At 38.3% G+C, this 25,445-nt stretch overlaps 1 protein-coding gene across 4 annotated transcripts in view; it reads left to right on the top strand.

Moving 5' to 3' along the window:
* The window catches only part of TH1 (negative elongation factor complex member TH1), a 75,248-nt gene that overhangs the window by 37,632 nt on the left and 12,171 nt on the right, over positions 1-25,445 (top strand). For all 4 annotated transcript variants that reach the window (XM_076532668.1, XM_076532667.1, XM_076532666.1 and 1 more), the window contains 4 exons: positions 24,433-24,563; positions 24,637-24,824; positions 24,901-25,153; positions 25,234-25,444. In XM_076532668.1, the coding sequence (XP_076388783.1) occupies positions 24,433-24,563; positions 24,637-24,824; positions 24,901-25,153; positions 25,234-25,444 (783 nt within the window). The remainder of the gene's footprint in view (positions 1-24,432; positions 24,564-24,636; positions 24,825-24,900; positions 25,154-25,233; position 25,445) is intronic.

The raw sequence follows: 25,445 nt of genomic DNA, 5'->3' as shown, positions 1-25,445 counted from the left end.
TTTTTTATTGTTTCGAAGATTGAAAATGCCACTCAAAAGACACCGATTCGACGATAAAGAAACGGTCGAAACTAATACGACGAAAGCTCTAAAGGCTATTCCGAAAAACGAGTTCCAGGACTGTTTCCATAAGTGGAAAGGTCGTTGGCAGAGTATTCTACAATCAATAGGGGACTACTTCGAAGGATGCCACCAGCCTGATGACGCAGGATAACACTAGCAGAGAAATATGAAGGAAGGTCGGATACTTTTGGGACAGACCTCGTATCCCACCGCTGCCACCAATTTGTTACGACCCGGATCGCGGTTCACGTAAAATAGGAGAGGAACTCACCGGTATTGACGCTAATTGTACAATCTTTTTGGCCATGCGGTACGTACGCCCGTCATCTGCCAGGGATCCCGGGTGTTTTAACGTAGCACAGTGACTTACTCTCGATACTTCCCGTTGATTGTTGATTTGGTACGTTGATTGGTATTAGTTTCCACTCTATGTTCGCGACGCGGTTATGAGTAAGCGGCGCGACTTGTACTGGGGTTGGGAGATGGAAGGATCTTACTAGCTTGCGTAATTGGTATCTACGCCCTCCTCGTCGCTTTCTTTCCATGAGCCAAAGTAAATGCAAAGACGTCAAACACACTATTGATACCGTGCGGCTGATTCTCGCACCACCGGTCTCGACTAAATCAAGGTAACTGCTCTAGAATATAATGCTCGTAGGGATTGTACGAATAGGAGGGTTTCTTGAGGCACAAATAACTGTATGATAAAGATAAAATGAAATAAAGGTATATTCTTGAAAACAAAATATGACCAATTTTACAGAGATATACTTAATGGTTAGCGCGACGTAATAATGTAGAGTTGGAGGTGAGTAGGGACAGGAGTAACAGTTAGAGAATCTAACTTGTCGGGGCTTGAACCCGTGGTTTGGAATATCGGGGCTGGGACCCGTGACAGAGTAGTGCACTGGAATGATCCAGGCACCGGAAAGGATCGGAATGGAAGCGCTACCGTGCGATCTCCAGGCCCTTTTATATTGCCTACTGATCACGGAGGGGGAAAGAATTTTGTCAGTCGTTATCTGTTGTTTTGTCTTTTGAAAAGGATGTTTATGTCAGAGATATTGATTCGGCGAAAGTTGAGATGTGGGAATAAGGTTTATAGGATGTTATCTGGGTAGTTCTAATGTTACTTATGATTACATTGCTGATTTGGCGGTAGATTATATGCGTAACGCAAAGCGAGAGAAGCTCGAAGTAGCGAAAGTATATGAGTATAACGTTATTACGTTAGTTATTACTAACTCCAACGTTGGATGACGTCACATGACTAACTCTAACGTCGGACGACGTCACAGTAGGAAGTGTACGATATCTGCACCAGTTCGGTCCCGAGAATGGTGCATATATCGAGCATGTACTATACATAGTCTAAATTATTTAGTGTTTAGTCTTATTTTAATCAGAAAAATATGAAGAATCTATTAGTAAAAGTTGGATAACGAAAAAATGGAAAATAAAGAAGTTTTACTCTTGCATTAGTATTATCCCTCGCTATGTTTCCGTTTATTTACATTCGGTATCCTTCGCTCGCAGTCCTTTTCTACGTTCGGCAAAACATCAATCAATGTAGGAACTGTACGATATCTGCACCAGTTCAGACCCGAGAATGGTGCACATATCGAATATTTACTGTATTACGCATGCATCCTACAGTGGCTTAGTTTTTTCAATTTTTTAGATCGACAAAAAAATACATTAATTTTCTTATTAATAATTTATTTCGATCTATAATTAACTAATTTCATATGTTTTGATGTAAACATAAAAATATAAAATAAAAATTTAATAACTTAAATATTTCATGCACTGTCGACTAATTAACTAATACCTAGGGCAGTGACATTTATTCTATAACATTTATTCTATTCTCTGAAATGCGGTCGATAACTAAAAAGAAAAATTTTACAAATGAAAGAAATAAAAAATAATTTTCAGAAAAAAAATACACCGACTTCGAAATGCACTAAAAAGTATAAAATAATTTCTATTTCCTAATGAAGTAATTTCTATTTCATTCAATCATACAATTACGTAACAAATATGACTGAAACCTATTTACTCGTTAGGTAGTATATTAAATACATTTCAACCTTTTTGGAGACGGCGCAAAATTAAAAGATTTTCTTGAACATGTCAACCTTTGGACAGCCGAACATAGGCAAAGCTTGTATAGCTATTTTTTTTCTACACATATAACTCGACAGCACGGCGTGAAGTAGGTGTTAGTGCGTATAGAATGTAACTATGGTCTATCTAGATTCATAGAGTATGGGACGGAAAGACTCGATCGCCGCATATACTACAAAGATAGAGCCCATCTGCCGCAAATTTGGTAATTCCCGCGTCGTGGGCTCCGTTTATAGGTTCTTAGATCCATGGCTTCCACATACGAACGAAGTCGATTCAATTTCATTTATATCAGAAACGTTGCGAAATGAAAATGCACTCGTTACATTTACGTATATTACCAGATATATCTATAATGCTTCGTATTCTTCCTCAGGATTTATTAATTTCCAATACGCCATACCACAATTGTATCGTCGAAATCTGTCCAACATGGAGAAATTTCGTGTTTCAAGGAATCTATGAATTCGATTGAGGAAGAGGGTAAATAAAAATTGTTTAGACACAATTGAGCCTGAAAAGTCGTGATCGTTTATTGGCTCTAGCGATTCGAATTAGGGGAAAAAGCCTTGCGGCATAAAAAACCCCTTACAAAAATATGTGTTCGTTAATGATTCTACGGTGAAAATGTGTACGAGTATGTGTACGTTGTGTTGATTGCGTATTGAATGAGAATCGTTTTGAGGAGAACAAGGTCTCGCTCACTGTCGTTCGATTTGAGGAGAACAGAGTCTCGCTCAGCGTTGTTCGTTTTGAGTGATAATTCACGTTGCGTGAGATTATTCACAATGATCGAGTTGAGAATGTAGGACTCACTCGGATCATGTTGATGTGTACGTTTAACCACCCTACCGTGGCCTGTTCGAGGGTGTAGGGCTCGCCCGAACAGTGTACAGTGTATGTACGTTAACCACCCTACCGTGGCCCGTTGGAGGGTGTAGGACTCGCACGAACAGTATACAGTGTGTGACTTAACCATCCTACCGTGGCCCATTCGAGGAGTGCAGGGTCTCACTCGAATGGCGTCGTGAATGATTTCCGAACCACCCTGCATTGGCTATGCTACGTCGCGTTACGCGGAAACTTCTAAGTCACGATTGACGTCTTCGACTCTCGATCCGAACCGTGTAAGCTTCAACGTTCGACTGACTTTTTTATAAAAGAAATCGCCTGAACACCCTCGCGTTTCCGAAAGTAACGGTCAAGAAAAATTCTATGCTTTTTGTTCGTCAAAAACTGTTTAAGCGAGAGGTACAGCTGTAGCTGGTTTATGACACGTGCATGTCTACGGTAAGATTCGTTCGGGCCGGATGTGATAGACAATAGGGTCCCCGATGACCCGTATTCCGAAGTAAAAACTATTGATGATGGCTTACGCGCCGAACCGCTTGGGCCCTGCAATAAATCGTTTAACCGCGGCAAAGGTTTCGGTTCGCGACCGAACAACAATCAACTGATTATTGGCAGCAACGTTTACTAAAGTATTTTTAATTTCGCTCCGCCTCCGAAAAGGTTGAAATGTATTTAATATACTACCTAACGAGTAAATAGGTTTCATTCATATCTGTTACGTAATTGTATGATTGAATGAAATAGAAATTACTTCATTAGGAAATAGAAATTATTTTATACTTTTTAGTGCATTTCGAAGTCGGTGTATTTTTTTTCTGAAAATTATTTTATTTCACGCTTTTTAGTGGAATGGGGAGAATTGTATAGGATACTGTGAGACAGTTCTTCTGGGCTTTTTTTGTCTGCGTAAATGCCATGAGCATAATTAAGTAAAGGACAACATGGATATTAGTTTTTCAATTTTGTTTGCAACAATAATTCTTTGCAACTAAAAAATGAAAAAATTTTTGGTAATGGTACCAATGAGGAGTCAGACTCTACAAGATGCGAAAGGCTTTGTTCCGATCGGATCACCCATCTAGGAAAAAACCGGCGAACATGCATAGAAAAAATAATCCTTTGCAACTAAAAAATGAAAATATTTTTGGTAATGATACCAATGGGGAGTCAGCACCTACCAGATGCAAAAGGTTTCATTCCGATCGGTCCATCCAGCTAGGCGTAATCGGCGAACATACATAAAAAAAATATATATATATACTGATCGAATTAAGTAACCTCCTCCTTTTTCGAAGTCGGTTAAAAAATAAGAAAAATGTATGAGTGACTGGAGAGATGTCTTAATCCTTTGTGGGGCTGAGCATAGCACTCTACTTACGGAGTTTCAGAGACAAGACCGTTTGAACAGGGAGTCTGCGTTAGCTGGATACTAGAACTACCCAACGATCACGTATCCAAATGGTTGATACCCGCTGTCTAGTCAAAACTAAGAATCTTGTAGGCTCTTACCAGTTAAAACTGCTCCAGTTCGTCGCTTTCTAAGAGGTCCGGCACGTAGTACTTCAAAGATCGTTCTGCGCTCGCAGCCTTTGCTGCACGCCCTTTTATACCCAGTGAATCATGGGTTTTTCCCGCTCAAAAAGTATTATTATTTTATTACGCTTTATTTAGTGGCAAATATATATTAGTTTGATTAATAAAAATACGCTTTGATTTATTGTTAATTAGTTTTTCACAAGTTTTCCCGTTAAATCGCAGTTTTAATGATTTTTAAATACGAAAATTATAAGTGTTTCAATAGAAGAAATAATTAATTACAAACAATACATAAAATAATAGCTAGAAATATAACGCAATTTGTAATAGATTAATAATTAATAATATATATAATATAAATATTTAAATGATAATTTATGATAACTTTGTTTCGAAGTATATCTACTGTCTCTTTCTAACTAACGCGCGCGTCATCGATCGGTGATCTACTCTAAAAAATGTTGCACGCGTGAGCTACCCCATTCCATTACTGTGCGAATTTTTATGGTGAAGTCGGTAATTTGCAGTCGGTAATAGAATAGAAAAAGATATACGCATTAGCATGTTTCTTTATTTATCGACAGGATCCGTTTGATTTACGTCGGTGAAAGATCGAATATTTTATTACATTCTTGTACACTCGGACCCTCACCGGTGTATGTCGACAATCACAGATATACTCTGGTGGAGGTCCAAAAGAGAGGAACCGACAAAGAAGCGACTGGCTCTCTCCCGCCAAATCCTGTGTTTTGCTGGGAGTCTGTCAGCTTTGTCAATCTTATGCAAGCTTTGATGATGCGAGCAACGTTTTCTTAAGGGGTAACGCCACTCTAGAAGTCAGAAAAAAAGGTGATTTTCGGGAATTTTTAAAGTAATAATCGTACAAGTTATAAGGTCAGAATAAAAAAAGCCTTATTATATATGTTTTGAAGATGGTTTGTAAATTTTTAGAAACAATTTGGATTAAAAATGGCGGCTGTAGGTGCTGGCAAGCAACAACACCATTTTTTGAAAGGGCTTCATGGCCGGACTGTTTTTCCATTAACGCATGGTCCTAAATCAAAAAATCCAAAAATTTCTCATATTATATACCAAAATCTATGGAACATCGTACGGAAATTAAAAAATATTAATAATTGTTAATTTAGTGTAGATGTGAACAAAAAGTTTCGAAAAACGGCAGAAAATTCAGCATTAAATTGTTAATAAAAAGTTAAGTAGTTAATTAATCAAAAAATCCGTACGATGTTCACTGCGTTATACAATTTTGCACTTCTCCACGAAATTTCAAATCGATTAGTTAAAAACTTTTCGAGTTATTTGTCCGGGCAGTTCAAATAAAGTGATTTCGAGAAAAACGCGTTTAAAGTTTTGATTGCCATTCATCATAAGAAATTTGTTATATAACTTAAACAGCGATGCTTGCACCATATATTTGGACTTCTATATTAACATACTCCACGTTCTTTTCCTTCTTATTGGATCTAAGATTCAATCTCGACATTTTTGAAGCTTCATTCAAAGATCGTTCTGTAAACTATGCATCGGGCGTCGGCTTGTTGGCAAAAATTGTAACAATTTTCTCCGACAGACATATCCAAGGCTTTCGTTAGTTCTATTATAGTGGATAGTCCATCGTGCAATATGTAAATAACGATATTTGCGGATATGTCAAGTACATTTTTGCCACTGGATTCATGGTGTCGACGGATGGCTAAACCATAATAACTACTCAACTCATTAATGAGTTTTCCCGCCAAATTTCCTTTTCCATCAAGACACTTTGTCTATTTTTTCAAATTGGGGGTCATTGTTTATTAACCTAACTGAATCAGGCCTTTTGCCTTTACCCAGGTACCGTTCTCAACGTTGATTATTGCGCGCGTATCCGCAAGTTACGCTGAGCCTACCACAGAGTGGTTGCTGTCCACTTAAAAAAATTCGCGTTTCCGACCTGTCCCACACTTAAAACTTTTTTCTCATATTCTACACATAATAAAGCATCATTTAAGCAAAAAAAAAAAAAATCGATTTTTTCAAAATTCTAGTGGCGTTACCCCTTAATTTTTTTTTTCAATACCGTAATTTATACTGAATGGATACTGCAGTAAATCGTGATCTTTTTCTTGAAAAGTTAAATGCATTCATTGCGGGTAAACGAGAAGACAATTGTTTTTATTTTTCCCAAGAAAAGTACTCTAAAATACTTTCTGAAGTGGTTTGTGCTAAAACTAAGTGCAGCACACCTTTGGATTACAGACGATTAAAAAGTTTTAACGTTTTAAAAATGAATGATGAAAGGAAATTAATTGTGCCATTAAAATCAGGGGAAACGAATATACGGTATTATGTTACCAATGAAGAATTGTTCAGTATACTATATGAAACTCACGCCAGAATAGGCCACGGAGGAAGAACACGTATGCTTAGTATGTACTATGTGTTTTAAATTCTTGGTCTCTCCTCTCAGAAGGAGAGGCGCAAAAGTTACGTCACCCTGATGACGTTTTATAGCGACTGATTTACGGAGAATAAAATATGGTTGGGTTCAAGAAAATGGGGTACCCTCCGATTCAACTGATTTATATATCAAAAGAAAGCCCTTGACTTGGCGATTTCAACGGTGGTCATCCCACCCCTTAACTCCCACCCCTCTGCCCCCTAGAAGCCAAAAACTGAAACGGTCCAAAAAGTGATTTTTCCACATATCTCAGCGAATTTATCATTTCCATCCCTTTTTTTTTTCGATACGTTAGGTGAATCTAACCGTAAAAAACCTAACCTAACCTAACCTAATTGAAAGTTTATATTGCACGTCTTCGACGCTTTGGCCCGCTTGGCAGGTTCGGCTGCGGTGGAACGCAGACCAAGCATCCACACTCACCGGGTCTCCTCACACGTCTGCCATAGTCATTTACCCCGGCATATACTCGCCGAATATCCTTTAGAAGGCAGACCAGCTTGTCGCCAAGCGTAGGCAAATACCGGAGGATATTTCGGCGATATAAAAATTCCCCGGCGATATAAAAAAAAGATTATTCGGCGAGTATATCCCGGGTATATGGTTTCTTGAACTTAATCGAAAATATAAATCTCCGACATGTTCAACATTCACCATTAGTGCATGATGAATGTCGACATTTACCGGTGTAAGTCAGAAATAAGGGTATTCGGCAAATATTTCGGACATACACCAAGCGACTATGTGAATGCTGACATTTATCGGTGAAAGTCGATATTCTCCAGATTTCGGTCTATCACGGTAACATACACATACATATGTATATAAGATTGCCTCCTACAGGTCCTCACATTTTAATTATACGTACGTAACGCTTGCGCAAAGTATTTTTGATTAATTGTTATGCATTTCTATATCCACAGGGTACAAAACATCTGTATTCAATAGTATACATATACAATAGTATTTAATACATATAATAATACATATAGATATTACTATCACTATCACTTCTACCATTTTTACAGAAATTTATAACAATTATTTAAAAATACTTTGAATCTATTATATTATGTAACGAGGCATATTTTCATTTAGTTGATTACTTTTTTTTTGGTTGTTATGCCTCGTTACTAGGATCCCCCCGAATTACCGGCACCCCAGACGCAGTATTTACGCAGACAAATTGTCGGCTTGACGAATCTATCAGGTCGGTTTGACCTCGCAATCGCGTACCGTGTTTCGCAGAATAGATTTTTCTTGAACCGACTCGATTCGCTTTCAGACGTAGAGTGACGAATTTGATCCTCGCATCGACCTCCTTCGATCGCTATCGAGTGGGGATCGATGCGCACGCATAATTAGTGAAAGTGGGGTAAATACTCTACCGGTAACCCCATGAAATAATGATCACGACGTATGCGCGGAGTAGGGATACCCCATACCGCGGCAATACATGAACTGATATATAAGGTGTTCTTATATTATGTAACCAGCACGGTTACAGCGTAGTTCTGGACAACTTTTTCCTCTTGCATAATTAACGGAAAGCTTTTGTTTTCGAGATATTAGCGAAAATTGTTGTTAACTTTTGAAACCAACTTCGAACGATTTTAATGTCCTTCTAATACGTTATTAGTGGCATGATTTTGAACGAGTTTTTCCTTATGCATAATTGACGGAAAACTCTAGTTTCCGTGATATTAGCGAAAAAACTATTGTTATTAATATTAGTGGAACGCCCCGTGCTATGCACGGGAAAGACAAGAAAGGGCAATTACAATGCACTGTACCAAAACACTAACTAAGCTTTACTGCTCTGACACGCGACTTATACAGCAAGATGAGTTTATGTTGACGTTGGTGTATTATTTCCATTGCTTGGTACAGTCTCCGTATCGTTCTAAAAATGCATCAATTTGATTTGTTAGAAAATTTGTTGCGCAGGATCTGCTATTATTTTACGGATACTTTAACCCTTGCGCAGTCCTAAACCGTAAGAGATACACATGCGCAGTAAATTTTTGTAAAGAAAGTTAACAAAGAACAAATGGATGAAGCACCCTCAATCATGACGTAATTAGTTTGTACTTGTCCCTGAAAGAGAGTCCCTTATTTTTTTTTCTATGCATGTTCGCCGGTTTTTTCCTAGGTGGGTGGTCCGATCGGAACAAAGCCTTTCGCATCTTGTAGAGTCTGCCTCCCCATTGGTACCATTACCAACAATTTTTTCATTTTTTAGTTGCAAAGGATTATTGTTGCAAAAAAAATTGAAAAACGAATATCCATGTTGTCTTTTACTTAATTATGCTCATGTCATTTACGCAGACAAAAAAAAGCCCGGAAGAACTGTCTCACAGTATCCTATACAATTCTCCCCATTCCACTAAAAAGCGTGAAATAAAATAATTTTCGGAAAAAAAATACACCGACTTCGAAATGCACTAAAAAGTATAAAATAATTTCTATTTCATTCAATTATACAATTACGTCACAGATATGAATGAAACCTATTTACGTGTTAGGTAGTATATTAAATACATTTCTACCTTTTCGGAGGCGGCGCAAAATTAAAAATACCTCCGTAAACGTTGCTGTCAATAACCAGTTGATTGTGGTATGGCGTATTGGAAATTAATAAATCCTGAGAAAGAATACGAACCATTATAGATATATCTGGTAATATACGTAAATGTAACGACTGCATCTTCATTTCACAACGTTTCTGATATAAATGAAATTGAATCGACTTCGTTCGCATGTGGAAGCCAGGGATCTAAGAACCTATAAACGGAGCCCACGACGCGGGAATTACCAAATTTGCGGCAGATGGGCTCTATCTTTATAGCATATGCGGCGATCGAGTCTTTCCGTCGCATACTCTATGAATCTATCCCTTTGCGGACTACCGCCGCATATATGCGTTCTGCGTAAATCATCAAATTGGCCGAAGAACTCATATATGCGTTCCGCGAAAACAACTGATAGAGCCGAGAAACGCGTACATGTGTGCATGCACGTAAATCTGTGCATGTACATACAATATGTCCAGAATTTGACTTGGAATGCTATGAACGAAAACCGCGATTAAGCAGAAATATGCGCTGGCAATTTTTAATGACCATCGCGGCAGGAGTTCGGCCCCACGGTACGGTTCACTTCGAACCGTCCCGTTCGCAAAGGGCTAGATAGACCATAGTTACATTCTATACGCATTAACACCTACTTCGCGGCGTGCTGTCGAGTTATATGTATAGAAAAAGAAATAGCTATACAAGCATTGCCTATGTTCGGCTGTCCAAAGGTTGACATGTTCAAGAAAATCTTTTATTTTTGCGCCGCCTTCGAAAAGGTTGAAATGTATTTAATATACTACCTAACGAGTAAATAGGTTTAATTCATATCTGTGACGTAATTGTATGATTCAAAGAAATAGAAATTACTTCATTAGGAAATAGAAATTATTTTATACTTTTTAGTGCATTTCGAAGTCGGTGTATTTTTTTTCTGAAAATTATTTTATTCCATCTCTCAAGAAGCCTCATCTTGCCCTTTTTCCAAATTTGTTGTGTTTTGAACGAGAAATAATTCTCGGGGTGTACTTTTATTTCGCTGATGGGTTTAAAGCGCTTATCGCGAAAAGAATTTTTTAACGACAAAAGTAGGTAGTAGTCTGATGGCGCGATATCTGGAGAATATGCGGGATGCGGTAAAACATCCCAATCAAATTGTAAGGCCTTTTCTCTTACCGGTAATGCAATATGTGGTCTCGGTCAGTAAGCGCGGAATCCAAATTTCGCAGCTATTAACATAATCCATCCTGGTTAGGTGATTATGCACAGTTGTTTTGGGAATTCTAGTGACATTCATTATCTCCCGTACACTATATCGGAGATTTTCATCAAGCATGATCTTGATAAAGTCGATATCTGTCGTTTTTGTGCGACCGCTGCGGTTCTCATCTTCGAGATTAAAATTTCCTTCTTTAAATCGCTTAAACCAATTGCGAACGGTTGTAACAGTAATAGCACCATCCCCGTATACAGTATAAATCTCGTTAACAGTATTTTTTACACTATCACCTTTTTTAAAACAATGCAGGATGACATGCCGTAAATATCGCCTTTCGCTGCCCATGTTTAAAAACGTGATTGAAGGTTTTAAAAGGTACTGTAGCGCAAACCAAACGTACTGAAAAAGAGCTCTGGGATCACTGAAAACAATGACATACACGTCTAATAGATGAACCTGCATGTTTACACAAGCAGAACCAGACGAAACCACTTATAGCGCGAAGAGAAAGAAACTTATGGGACACCCTACCAGAAAAGACCTAGGTACAACTTACGTGGTGGTACTACTTAACCAACCTTCCCCTATATGTCCTGCGAGCGCAAGTCAATCGTGTGATCCGTTTGGTCATAGCAGACACAATCCCGGAATTGAATGATCGCACCTCGTATTTATGTGGCCTATGTTTTAGAATCTCAAGAATCAATTTAATTTCTGTATCAAATAACGTACTATAAAACTAATTAATTAAGTTAATCTCATTATTGTAATCCATAAATCAATTGTGTGCACGTGAATCCTCTTAAATTTACTTAATGCATCTTTTATGGGAAAATGATGTAAAAATTCAAAGCAGTTTGTTTTTCGCGTGAAAAATTCGGTTTTTGATGTTTTTAACTACGCGTACCTCACCGAAAAATCTGAAAAAATTAGAGAATAATAGTTGTACTAATATCTAACTACCACATTAATATAAAAGTAGTGCGCCGACATCTTCACTAAAAAATCGCATTTTTTTGGATTTTTTTTTCGCTTTTTGATTTTTCACGACTATAATTTGCGATCAAAAAATCTGAAAAAATTCTATAATATGCGCTATTTGGACCTCAATGTTTTAGAATTTTTTCAGAATTTTTGTACGAAATTAAATAGGCAAAAAGGGCCAAAAACCGGAATTTCGTTTTTTCCCTTTTACTACCCTCACGGATGAGATAAGGGGTTGAAACTTGGTGTGAGATGTTATTTTTGGATATGCTACCGACTGACGAATTGGGTTTCTGATTCGACTCAAGGGCACATTTGACTACTTTATCCGGCTATACCCTTTGAAAGGTTTGTCTTTTCTCAACATGTTAGTCTAAGGCATCGCGACGATTGAATAATGGGGAAAATATCCTGGTAAGCACAAAAAGCTCTGTAGCTCTTTTATGCTTTTTGGTTATGAAAAATGAACAATGGCTTTCACCTTTTCTTCAACGGATTTTTCTCATTTGCAATATGATGACCGAAGAATTCGATACGCGTGTGAATCCATTTACATTCTTTTAAATTTAGATTTAAACCATATTCGCTTGCAGTCTATACTAAACTAATTTTAATTGCATCTGCATTCTTCTTCGTCCATCGCGAGAACTATTATGCTAAATAAAACGTCCATCTGGACTCCGAATAAATTGTCCGGTCTAAAACGGACAAAGAGTAGTAGCCGTAAATACTTCCCTTTTCTCGTCATGGCTTTTGCTTTTGCCGTTAATCGTTTGATCCCTGGTTCTCGTCAGAGTTGCTAAATTGCAACTCCTTGCTGATAATTCTGGTATTCCGCTGCCTTTTGTTGCTTGATGAATCAGATGTCTTCGTCATGACAGTCTGCAGCATCTGCTCTCTGTCATGACACTTTCGCGAATCACGCAATAAGAACTATTGCCGTGACCGCTCATCATAATCCAGTAATGGTGCACCACCACTACTGGCCTCCGGCTAAAAGGACGTTATCGAACAATGGCGAACACTTTACACCGTTGACAATCAGTACCTTTTTCTCAACATTCAGTAGCAACCCTGCTCACTGACATGTCGGCTTCGCAAATCAGGCAATAAGAACTATCACCATGATATGCTCATCGGTCTCCAGTAATACACTGCGGTGCATAACTATAGCATCATCTACATTTTTAGTATATTTTGACTTTGGAATAACAATACATAAAAATCATCCATATAAAATCGAAGTGTATATTAAACAATGAACTTTAATGAAAATTTGTTAATATTAGTTTATTGTATAAGAAAATATAATATGAAAATTGATTTTTCATCGTTGCATAACAATAACACCACACGAATGAATGTCAAATATATGTACATAAATGTGATTTTAATAACTTGTAGGGCCCCCTTGCTTTGTAATAAGTTCGAAAAGTCTATTTGGCATGCTCTCGATGTGTTTCTGAAAAATTTGTTGCCCAATTTCACTACATGCCCTTAGTATTGCGTTTTTTAGTTCTACAATATTTTCATATTGCCGACTTTCGGCATAAACTTTTCGGACAATAATGGCCCAAATATTTTCCATTGGATTTTAGTCTGGAAAACATGTTGGCCATTTAATTGTATTAATTTTGTTTTTTTCCAACCATGTTACAGCTTTCCGGCTGGTGTGTACAGCCGCGTTGTCTTGTTGGAATGTCCAATTTGTATCATTTTCATTTATGAAAGGTAGCAAGTTGTTGCCCAAAATTGTGATGTACTCATCACTATCCTTTTTTTTTATGGAAAAGCCAGTTGCAACATGCCATCAATGCAAAAGGCACCCCAAACCATAATACTTCCTCCGCCAAAATTTTTTTTCGAAAAGTATTGCGGTTCTTTTCGGAGATCTCACCAATACAAATTGTAGCCGTCTGGACCATCAAGATTAAATTTTTTTTCATCCAAAAATATAACCTGATTATCAATGATAGAAGTTGAAGTAAATTGGTGTAAAAAGATTTTGACATCTAAAGTTAACTTACGCTTTTCCAATCTCGGTGCATGTTCGCTCGAACGAATTCAAGCCTCGCAACAGTACGTCGTGGTAGAAGTTTTTGTGCCGATTTTAATTTCTGCCTCACGATATTAGGATTATTTTTCAAAACTTGACGTACTGTCCAGCGTGAAATATTTAAGTTAAGTTCACTTTTAATTTGGTTACAGCTTTTCAGGCTGTTACTGGCTGCTTTTACAATTGCCCGTTCGGTACGGGGACTCAATTTTTTCTTGGGATCACCTTTTTTATTCTTGTCATAATTAACGGGATCATTTAAAACATTCAAAATGACATTATGTGATCGCCCTAGCCTGCGGGCAGTATCCCGAACACTAGCTTTATCTTCGTTAAACGCCAAAATTCTACCTTTCTCCTCTTCGGTCAAATATTTACCACGTGGCATTGTTTAACAAAGAGTTTTGTGAAATTTGACTTTGTATTTTAATAAAAAATGTAATTATTTAGCTTGTGTGAATTCGTTGTTAAACTAGATCGAGAAAAGTTAACTTAATAACAGTGGTGCTATAGTTACGCACCACGCGAAAATCACATTTTCGATTATATCGTTTCTAATAGAAAAGCAACTTCAATGAGACTTAATGTAAAATTTATTGCGACTCGTACCATTTCAACGCCTGCAATTCATTTTTTGCATTCTAACTCTGAATTACAGAACAAGTAAAAAAATAGCTGGTGCTATAGTTATGCACCGCAGTGTAGTTGTGCACCACCACTGCTAGAATTCGGCGAAGAGGTGGTAACCAAACAACAGCGAACACATTTCACCGTTGACAATTAGGACCTCTTTCCATCATTCAGCAGCAACCTTGCTCACTGACATGACAGCTTCAATATGATCTTGCAAGTGGCCACGCCACCTCTGCAAACATCACACCAGCAGCATCGACCGGAGCCGATCTCTATCGCCTCGACACGATGTAACACAACATCTTTTTTTCAGCGATGACTTCTTTCATGCTGCTGAAGATGATGATATCCACAAGGAACAGCTGTAACCGGTGACCTGCAACCGCTGCTGTTGCCTTGTACCAATTACCTACAATTTATGTACTCTCAGTACCTCTCGCTGAATTAATCCGTTTAACTCTTATAGACAAAATTTGTCTAAATGACCGGGCGTCTTACACAACGTGCAACGACTCCGCTCTTTGTTGCACCGTGCAGATGAATTTCCAACTTCCCCGCAGTTGAAACAATCGATCACAAACCGCTGGACCGGTTCCATAGCCTTCGAAGGTCCGGGTTCTGGCGCCAACGTAGACGGAACGTTTCCTTTCTTATCTCTAGCCCCGCGATGAAATGTCCGCGGTATTGGTGGCATGTTCGTTGATTGCGGCATTGACCCCATCTCGTTCAAAGCCGCATACAGTTTTAGGAGTGGGTTGCGTGTTTTAAAATTAATCACAAGTGATTGCGTTTTTCTGCTAGTTTTATTAAAGACGCGTATATTACGATGCGAACTCTTAACTAGTTTCTTTGCGAACGTTTTTTTAATTATCCATTTCTGCGCCAGAGTTACTCGTTTTTAAAAACTATGCCTTACGCTAGGCCAACCCCCGAATAGGTGGGGTTAACCAATTAGAGAACCTAAATCCCGCCAAATCGTACGACCTCCCTCTTACGCCCGAAGCGCGCTTCCTTGAAGCGGGGGCACGATTTGACGGGAGTGCGTTTGCTGGTAAAGGTGGCAACGCAGCGGAATTTCCCCGGGCCCTAGGTCAGCTACACGGCCAGCTGATGGTCGCTTGACCTCTAGTTGCAGGCCCACGGGGAAACCCAGGGTTTATGACACTTAAGCGTTTTACTGTTGAGACCGTTGGCAAAATTCTAAGTACGGTCATGCTTTCACTAAAAATTCTAAAACGGTTTCCTCAAAAACAGTTCCGCTGTCGTCCCTGTCATAAACCGTGCTAGCCGTTTGCACGTTAACAAGCTATTTACAAAATTTACAAATTTATAGCTAGCCGCTACACAGTTCATCCGCGTCTTTATAACGTTTAGACCGGATGGTCCTAGCTATGTTATCATTCTGGATACCGCCGATTACCGCATCCTCGAGATAGGCGTCCGGGATGTCTAATATAAGCGCACGTAATTTCGACAATTTCTCGAAACAATAATCTCCTAAGCGCTGTCCGGGACTGGCAGTATAAGTGGCTGCCTCCAATAGCAATCACGCAAACGACAATGCCTTTTTGAAAAGTCGTAACAAAATCGTTTTTAACGACCTCCAGGTATGATCGTTTATCAGCTCCTCGTCATATACACGTCGTGCATGACCCTTTAGGCTGCGAGCAACGACCAACAATGTGTTGTTGTCACTCCAACTGTATCGCCTCGCTATACGATCCACCTGCCGTATCCACTGCTCCACGTCCGCATTGTCCTTTGCAGTGTCAAACTTGGGTATAACAAACTCCTCATTCCCTGGCCGATAACGCACCGCTTGCAGTTCTTGCTTCAACCGCTTCACCGTCGCACGCAAATCTTCCGAATTGGAACTGTCCACCGAACGATTCCGACGGCGTGAACGATCACGCGGCAATTTTCGTTCGCGATCCCATGACCGCTTTCGCTCCTCGCGTGTATCAACGTATGACAATTCTCGGTGATTTTTGACCGAGCTGTCCCGTGAGCGACGGCGTCGACGATCCCGTGACCCGTCACGCCTGTGACTTCGCGAAATATCGCCCCTTCGACCCAGCGATTCCTCACGTTCCCGATCACGAGACTCAACCCAGTCTCTATCCCTTGACCGATCACTATCGTTTTTTAACGAATCGCTTCTTCGCTTTCGCGAACGATCCTCCTGTTCGCACCTCACACGTTTTCACGAATCACCTCGTGAGCTGCTTCGCGAACGGTCTCGCGAACGTTAACGTACACCATCACGCGATTTTCTGCGAACGAGATCCTCTGATTGTTCACGCTCGCGCGAACGTCCCCGCGAACAATCTCGAGAGGACCTCCGCGATTTTCCACTTGGACGGCCCATTTTGTCGACATACACTACAACTCGTCTCACCACTCACAGGCACAACCGCGTAAAAACGTCTAAAATTGACACTGGATAACACGAGCGGATTTACACGAAGTTAAATCCCACTTCTGACTTGTAAGACGAGGTAGTAAATGAAACGACAAAGGCTAAGTCCGATTACGAAAAATATGCTATATTCTATGAACTGATGTGGGGGGAGAAGCGACGGCTCCGGACGTTCTCTCCAGAATGACCGCTTCTCGGTCCGCGAGGTGTCCCAGCCCCGCGAAACTTGGGCCTCGTTGCAGGGGCGGTCAGGGTTAAAACGGCCATGTGTCCCTTATCCCTGATTTATTGGGGGTGTCGTTGGGAATTTCCCAACACGATCTAACAATTCTTCGATTAAGGGGAGTAGAAATCTATCTTTCTCTACAATTTTATTTAACTGTCTGTAACCGACACAGACGGAGATCCGTCTTTCTTTTTCACTATTACTACCGGACTTGCATATTCGGATGCACAAGGCTCAATAATATGATTTTCTAACCATTCCTTTATTTGTTTTTGTAAAATGTCTCTCTTGATCATAAGCAATCTGCATGGTCTTTGATATACAGTAAATATTCGATATGTGCACCATTCTCGAGTCCGAACTGGTGTAGATATCGTACAGCTCCTACATTTCGAGCGAAGGAGACTGAACGTAAACAAGCAGTGACCTATCGATAGGACAGTCCTAATGCAAAAATAAAATTCTTTTATTTTTGATTTTTTTTTTGAAATTTTTTCCATCATATTTGTAACATTTTTCTCATTAAAATAAGATCAAACACGACATACTTCGGGACATATTTACTTGTAATTTCAAATGTTACGCGTACATCGATGACTTTATTCCAATAAGATATAGCAAGTAAATATAACTCGAATTACGTCGTGTTTGGTCTCGTTTTAGTCAGGAAAATGTCACGAATATGATGGAGAAAGTTATATAAAAAAATGGATGAAAAATAAAAAAATTAGCAATGCTCAAGTATTGCAAACAATCGAACAGACTTTTGATCTTTGCCGACTGCCACGATCGCAGTGTCTCTTTCTTTTCGACTCGCTATCCTCCTCTGCGTTAGAAACTTTTATCGTCAATTAAACCAGTAAATAAAGTCCAAATTATACCGTGTTTGGTCTCATTTTAATCGGAAAAATGTCAAGAATTAATTGGTAAAAGTTTGATAACGAAAAAGTCAAAAATAAAAAAGTTTTATATTTGCATTGGTATTGTCTCACGGATACACTAAACCCGGGTCACGTTACATTTCCCGGCGAGCGAACCTCGGGCGTCTCGAGGGGTCTTCCCCCCAGTGGTGGGGATAACATTTTTGCTTATATCGGAAAGGACATTTTTGCTTATATGGAATGAACACTGTAGTATGTATCTGTACTACTTTATATGTATACTATCTTTACGCATCTCGTGTCTCATCAATGTTGATATAGTATTTACAGGGGATGTGACCTGAGGAATTGCGGGCGGCTTACCCCCTCCTCTATTTTTCTCTACCAGTTTGCGAGCACAGTCTCTAAACTTTACAGTTTAAAAAGATGTCCTTTCTCACCACAATTCTAGCATCGTGGTTCGAACCTCGGTGTCGTTGTATTCTCACTCTTCGGGAACGGACTTTTCCTTGAATACTTGTCTCTTCCTCCGAAGAGACAAAATTAGAGAAAATTAAATAACATATTCAAAATAATCTTTTAATTTTGCGCCGCCTCCGAAAAGGTTGAAATGTATTTAATATAATACTGTTAGAAAATCCCAGTGACCCACCCTAACAAAGCAGGGACGACGGGCACATGGCCGTCCTACGACGACCATCGCGGGGTAGAGGCCTGACGTCCGGGCCATAAAACAACCCTAGGGCCTCAAGTTTCGCGGGGACTAGGAAACCTCGCGGAACGGGAAGAAGGCATTCGTTTAGAGACCTTTGGAAAAGGCGTTCGTCCACAGACCTTGGAAAGGCATCCTTCTCTCGAGGACGCTATTTCGCCCACAGATTCGGCATATATTTAAAATATATAGTATTTTGAAACCGAACTCAGTTAGCGTTTCAAGCATTTTTCTACCTCGTCTTACAATACCTAACGAGTAAATAGGTTTCATTCATATCTGTTACGTAATTGTATGATTCAATGAAATAGGAATTACTTCATTAGGAAATAGAAATTATTTTATACTTTTTAGTGCATTTCCAAGTCGGCGTATTCTTTTTCTTAAAATTATTTTATTTCACGCTTTTTATCGGCCGACAAGACGTGTTTGTAGAAACAGTAGAAAATCGGCGACTGCATTGTAAGACGTGGTGGAATTTTCCTGCGACGAAACCGGCAGGATTGCAGGCAGGGCATGGACAGCGTCAATTGTCACCCCCACCCCCGTCTGTAGGACTGACAAGTAAACCTACCCAAGTGTCACTCTCCGATTTTCATGAAATTTGGATATGTTGTAGTACATGGAAAATTAGGGGACACGTATTTTTTTTTAGCTGCGGTAAAACATATTTAGGGTATGAAACAACCCCCCAAAGTGTGAGGATAAAATGGAAAAATTGCGATACTTTCGAGATCAGTGAAGCAATTTTGATGATTTTTGGTATGAAAGTATCTTTCGATAGAAGATAAAAATTGGCCTAGGTATGTTGGAAGGGGAGTGAAAATTAGGGGGTGAAATACCCCAAAGCGACCAATTTCTTGCTGTAAAAAAATAGGTTTTGATCTGATCGAAATAAAATCTATTAAAACTTCAAGAGGAACGTTAATTAGGGAACACGTATTTTTTTTTTTTTTACATAAATATTTGGGACGTAAGTAACTCCTAAATTACCGCTCTCGTTCGGCACTACGCATGAAACACCTTGCAAAACTGTATCTCTTAACTGTTCGATCGTTTTAATATATCGGTTTTTTAGGTTACAGAATGGAAATCTGAAATCAAAATTCAATATAAAGGATCCTTTATGGCGGACAAAAACTCGAAAACCTACTTAAATAGACTGTATCTGTGACATGCGATTTTCTAAATATAATACAATTTCTGACATTCATTGTTAGGTATGTAAGGTGAATCAAGCGTGTTAAGAACATATTGTATATTGTTTATAACAAAATTATTTGAACAAAGGAATTAATAAAATATGTGATCGATGTTTCCATAGACATTTTTTGCATACAATGAATGCTGTCATCAGATTTTAAAAAATTTCATTTTTAAGCTATATTGTTCAAACCATTTTGTTATAAACAATATACAATATGTTCTTAACACGCTTGATTCACCTTACACACCTAACAATGAATGTCAGAAATTATATTATATTTTGAAAATCGCATGTTACAGATACAGTCTATTTAAGTAGGTTTTCGAGTTTTCGTCCGCCATAAAGGATCCTTTATATTGAATTTTGATTTCAGATTTCCATTCAGTAACCTAAAAAACCGATATATTAAAACGATCGAACAGTTAAGAGATACAGTTTTGCAAGGTGTTTCATGTGTAGTGCCGAACGAGCGCGGTAATTTAGGAGTTACTTACGTCCCAAATATTTATGTAAAAAAAAAAAAAAAAAAATACGTGTTCTCTAATTAACTTTCCTCTTGAAGTTTTAATAGATTTTATTTCGATCAGATCAAAACCGATTTTTTTATAGCAAGAAATTGGTCGCTTTGGGGTATTTCACCCCCTAATTTTCACTCCCCTTCCAACATACCTAGGCCAATTTTTGTCTTCTATCGAAAGATACTTTCATACCAAAAATCATCAAAATTGCTTCACTGATCTCGAAAATATCGCAATTTTTCCATTTTACTCTCACACTTTAGGGGGTTGTTTCATACCCTAAGTATGTTTTACCGCAGCTAAAAAAAAATACGTGTCCCCTAATTTTCCATGTACTACAACATATCCAAATTTCATGGAAATCGGAGAGTGACACTTGGGTAGGTTTACTTGTGAGACGTACGCTGCAGGGCTAGCGGGACAGGACAGGCCCGCAGAGTTGTTAAAACGTTCAGAACGGCCACACGTTTTTAATAAATTGCATTTTCCATCAGGAATAGACTGCGTACCGCTTATTCAAACCTCAGTGCATTCATTCCTTAGCGCATCCTTTTGATTCGTGTTTCTCGTGTTTTAACAGCATGTTGACTCATACACCACCAGAGACACGGAGGCATATGTAGATGTAAGAAAATCAGGAAAGTACGAGCGGGTTAGAAAGAAATAATAAAATAGATACAATTTAACTGTTAGATGTCTCGTTTATTTCTGTGATGTGTTGCCACGATCACAGACTGCACAAGAATGCCTTCTCGGCAAAACCTTGGCTGTGAGGACACCAACGTCACCATGGCCCTTAAAACTATACATTGTATACTAGCCTCATAAACTTTCCCTTGCGACCGGGACAGCTCTCTGACGAAGCGCACATGGCTTACTCTCGTCCAATGCATCTACCTAAACTCTAAATTTCTAACATAGAATTCAATATATTAGTAACAATAGTTTTTCGCTAATAACTCGAAAACTAAAGCTTCCCCTTAATTGCGGATAAGGAAGAAGTTGTTCAGAATCGTGCCCCTGATAACATATTAAAAGGACATTAAAATCGCCCAAAGTTGATTTCAAAACTTTTCAACAATTTTTCGCTAATATCTCGAAAACTAAAGTTTTCCGCGAAATTTGTATATGAACAAAATTGTTCAGAATCATGTTCGTGATAAGTTATTAAAAGCGCACTAAAATCGAGAAAAGTTTATTTCAAGAGTTGCCGGTTTTTTGCAATAACAATACTTTGCAATTAAAAAATGAAAAATTTTTTGATAATGCTACCAATGGGGAGTCAGAACCTACCAGATGCAAAAGGTTGCGTTCCGATCGGTCCACCCAGTTAGGCGTAATCGGCGGGCACACATAGGAAAAAAAAAAAAAAAAAATATATATATATATATATATATATGTACAGTATTCACTCCGTAAATGTTACTTTTGCCGGTCTCGATTGTAACATTTACGGTAGAGGTCTGTTACATCCTACTCCCCCCGTCGTTATTAACGTCATTATAATCATTATTATTATTATTATTATTATTATCATCATCATCATCATCATCATTATTATTACTATTATTATTATCATCGTCATTATTATTATTATTATTATTATTATTATTATTATTATTATTATGCGTATTACTGTAACCATTTCATTATAAGCAAGTAGCATAAGAGTAACTTCATGATAGGTCCTACATTCTTTGTTGTGTGCCGAACGTAGAAAGAGACAGCGATACAAAAGACAAGGAGGGATAGAGTTTCGAGCGTTCGGCAAACATGAAAGACTCGTGCGTGTTCTGTTTTTTAAATTTAAAAATTAAAATTCTTTATTTTTTGTTTTTCGTCAATGGAACTTTTACCATCGTATTTGTCTCGTTTTTCTGATTAAAATGACACCAAACACGATAGGATTACGATCGTAATTACTTATGTAACAAGTCATAAAAGTTTGGGATGTAACATTTACGGTAGAGGTGCGAATTTCTCCTAAAGGCTTGCTATACAAGTAATTATGATTTTAATTATACCGTGTTTGGTACCATTTTAATCAGAAAAACGAGACGAGTACGATAATCGAAGCTTCATTGATGAAACCCTAAAAATAAAGAATTTTGATTTTTGAATTTAAAAGACAGAAGACGTACGAGTCTTTCATGTTTGCCAAACGCGTCAACTTTCTGCTTCTCTTTCTTTTCCATTCGCCGTCCTCTTTTATATTAAAAACTTTAATTACTTGTTACACACGCAATTGTTAATGTTCCGTAATGTCCGCATATAGCTGAGAGTCTCCGTGGAAACATTAAATATCGCGCTAACGGCCATATCGAGAAGAATTCGCGAATCACAAATCTCATCGCGAACGAGGCAACGCGCATTACCGATCCTTTTCATGCGTAATTGTAGTTACTATTCGCGGTCCTTGTTCTCCTGCGTACCTGCGCTCTATATCGATTAGGGTCTGTCGCGCATCCCCGTTTTCGCTGATCGATGCCGATAGATCGCCCCGTCGTTCTTGTTGTTCTGGCTCTTGGAGAAGTCACACGCACCCGAGTTATTTTCCAATTCGAATTCCGCAAAATTGTGATAATCCGCCGAGCTATTACCATTATTTAGAGATACCGAATATCGATAAAATTAACGGAACGTCGTGCCCGCGATATTTTCCGTGTTGTGCCGTTAATTCGCGTAAATCACCGTTGCCGTCGCCATAACACGTGGCGAGACTCTCAGCCTTTATTTCGACCGGTATCTCGTGCTTCCGCGGTCGGACCTTGATCGCTACGAAATTTCGTTAATATCGTCGCGTCAAGATTTCCGTCGCGTTCGGAGCTAACGCAGAGTTCCGCCCAAGATTTCCGACGCGTTTGCGCGCAGCGACCCGATCAAGGGCAAGATCTCCGTGCGTTCCATCGAACTTTCGTCTACCGGTCGATGTGTGACCTTTTGTACTCTTAGTTCAAAATTTAAACTGTGAAATCGTAAATAAAGTGACTGTGACTGTTTCCTGTGTAAAAAGTGTTAACAGTTAATTCTCGTCCTCCATTCCCGAGTCGAAAAACCTATATAGAATAAAATCCAGCCCATTACCCAACAGTTAACGTAATTATATCATGTTTTGTGCCATTTTAATCAGAAAACCTAGACAAATAGAACAGTAAAAGTTTCATGAAAAAATAGTAAGAAATAAGAAAGTTACAATCTTTTCCTTTGCTTGCATTAGTATGTATCTCACCGATATTCGATTTTCATCGTTTCGGCGACTGATCGTTTCATTCTTGACTGATTTCGAGGGGGATCCCCCTAGTACTAGGGATAGAATTTTAACATTTACGGTAGAGATCATTTTAATATTTACGGAGAGAATATTGTACCTATTCCGTAAATGTTACAATCAAGACCTGCAGAAGTAACACTTACGGAGAGAATACCGTATCCAAATCTTGGATGTCTTTGTTTCAGTTTTGATTTTACGCTCCCCTGTCGCGATTCGTTTAAAATTTTCTTTTTTTTTTCAAATTAACGTCTAAAAAAAACAGAAATTACTTTGTCTGAACACGTCACTTTACAATAATCACACGTCGTCTTTTCGCGAACTTGATTCGTCAACTTCACAGTTTCAGGCAATTCGTCTTTCACACCGTCACTCATGATGGTAATATAACTATTTGATTGGACGAGTCCCCAAATTGGATATACTACCTAATGACTCCCATCTAATTTAGTGTGGAAATTTCGTGTGTATACATACAACTTTTCATGAGAATTCCATATCCGTTTTCAAGATCAACGGGTCTCTTATATACATATATTTACATATTTTCTCTAGTACTCTGGAATAAAACTTGTTTTGTTATATCAAAAAATATACGTTAAAGTCTTTTAAAGATATGCATAAGTCTATTTTATAAATTTCATTCAGAACATAGATAATATCGTAACATTCTTAAATAATTTTTTATTAACAGAAAATGGTATGTCACGGACAACACACGTACGTCTACAGTCAAGTGTTGTTACAAATACTTGCTCAAGAATCTCGGGGTGGATTTATGATGAAGAGACTTTCTCAAGAAATTACGAAATGTGCTCAGCAAAAGTAAGGAAAAATACTTAAATATTGTGACCAATTTCGTGCGATAATTTTTTATCATTTGTATTTTTACATATAGTCACCACGATGTTACACCAATAACAATGGCTCTTAATGGAGCTTCAAATAGTCCTACTGCATGTCAGGCATTGGCATCTATGTTATCACGAAACACTTTAAATCCTGCTGATATTAGTGTATTATTTAGAAATTATTCTACTGCAGAACCGCCACCTATTGAATTGCTACGTAATCCTCAATTTTTGGGTAATATATATTTATTTCATTTATTATTTTTGAGTATGTTTTCTACTATAAGATTACTCTTTATAATTAATTACAGAACTGCTTGTTGATGCTCTTTTTAAGCCAGGCGTAAAAATTAATCCTGAACACAAATCCAAATATATATATTTATTAGCTTATGCAGCTAGCGTATGTGATATTCCAGCAAAAAAAGGACATTCGCGGAAACTAAATAAAGATGAATTGAAGACAACTATTCAAGCTATAGAAAAGGTTCATAACATTTGTAACATTAATAAAGGTTCTACTGAATTGATAGCTGAATTACATACTTTGTATCAATGTATAAGGTATGATATGTTTTAATTGATAATATTATTGCTTTACTATTTATAATGAATGAATTACCTTATGAATGAATCTTATTTAGGTTTCCTGTTGTGAGTGTAGGTGTAATTAGATGGGTAGAGTGTACTGTAACAGAGCCATCATACTTTAAATTATGTACAGAACATTGCCCTGTACATCTTGCACTCCTTGATGAGGTTGTTGTTTGCCATTCCTTATTACATCCGAAAATATTACAACTTCTTGTGCAGTTATTTGAAAGTAAACAAGATGAACTGGAGATACTTGTGCAGG

The sequence above is a fragment of the Megachile rotundata genome, chromosome 6, assembly GCF_050947335.1.
Source record: "Megachile rotundata isolate GNS110a chromosome 6, iyMegRotu1, whole genome shotgun sequence".
NCBI lineage: Eukaryota > Metazoa > Arthropoda > Insecta > Hymenoptera > Megachilidae > Megachile > Megachile rotundata.
This window is presented reverse-complemented; position numbering and strand designations above follow the sequence as displayed.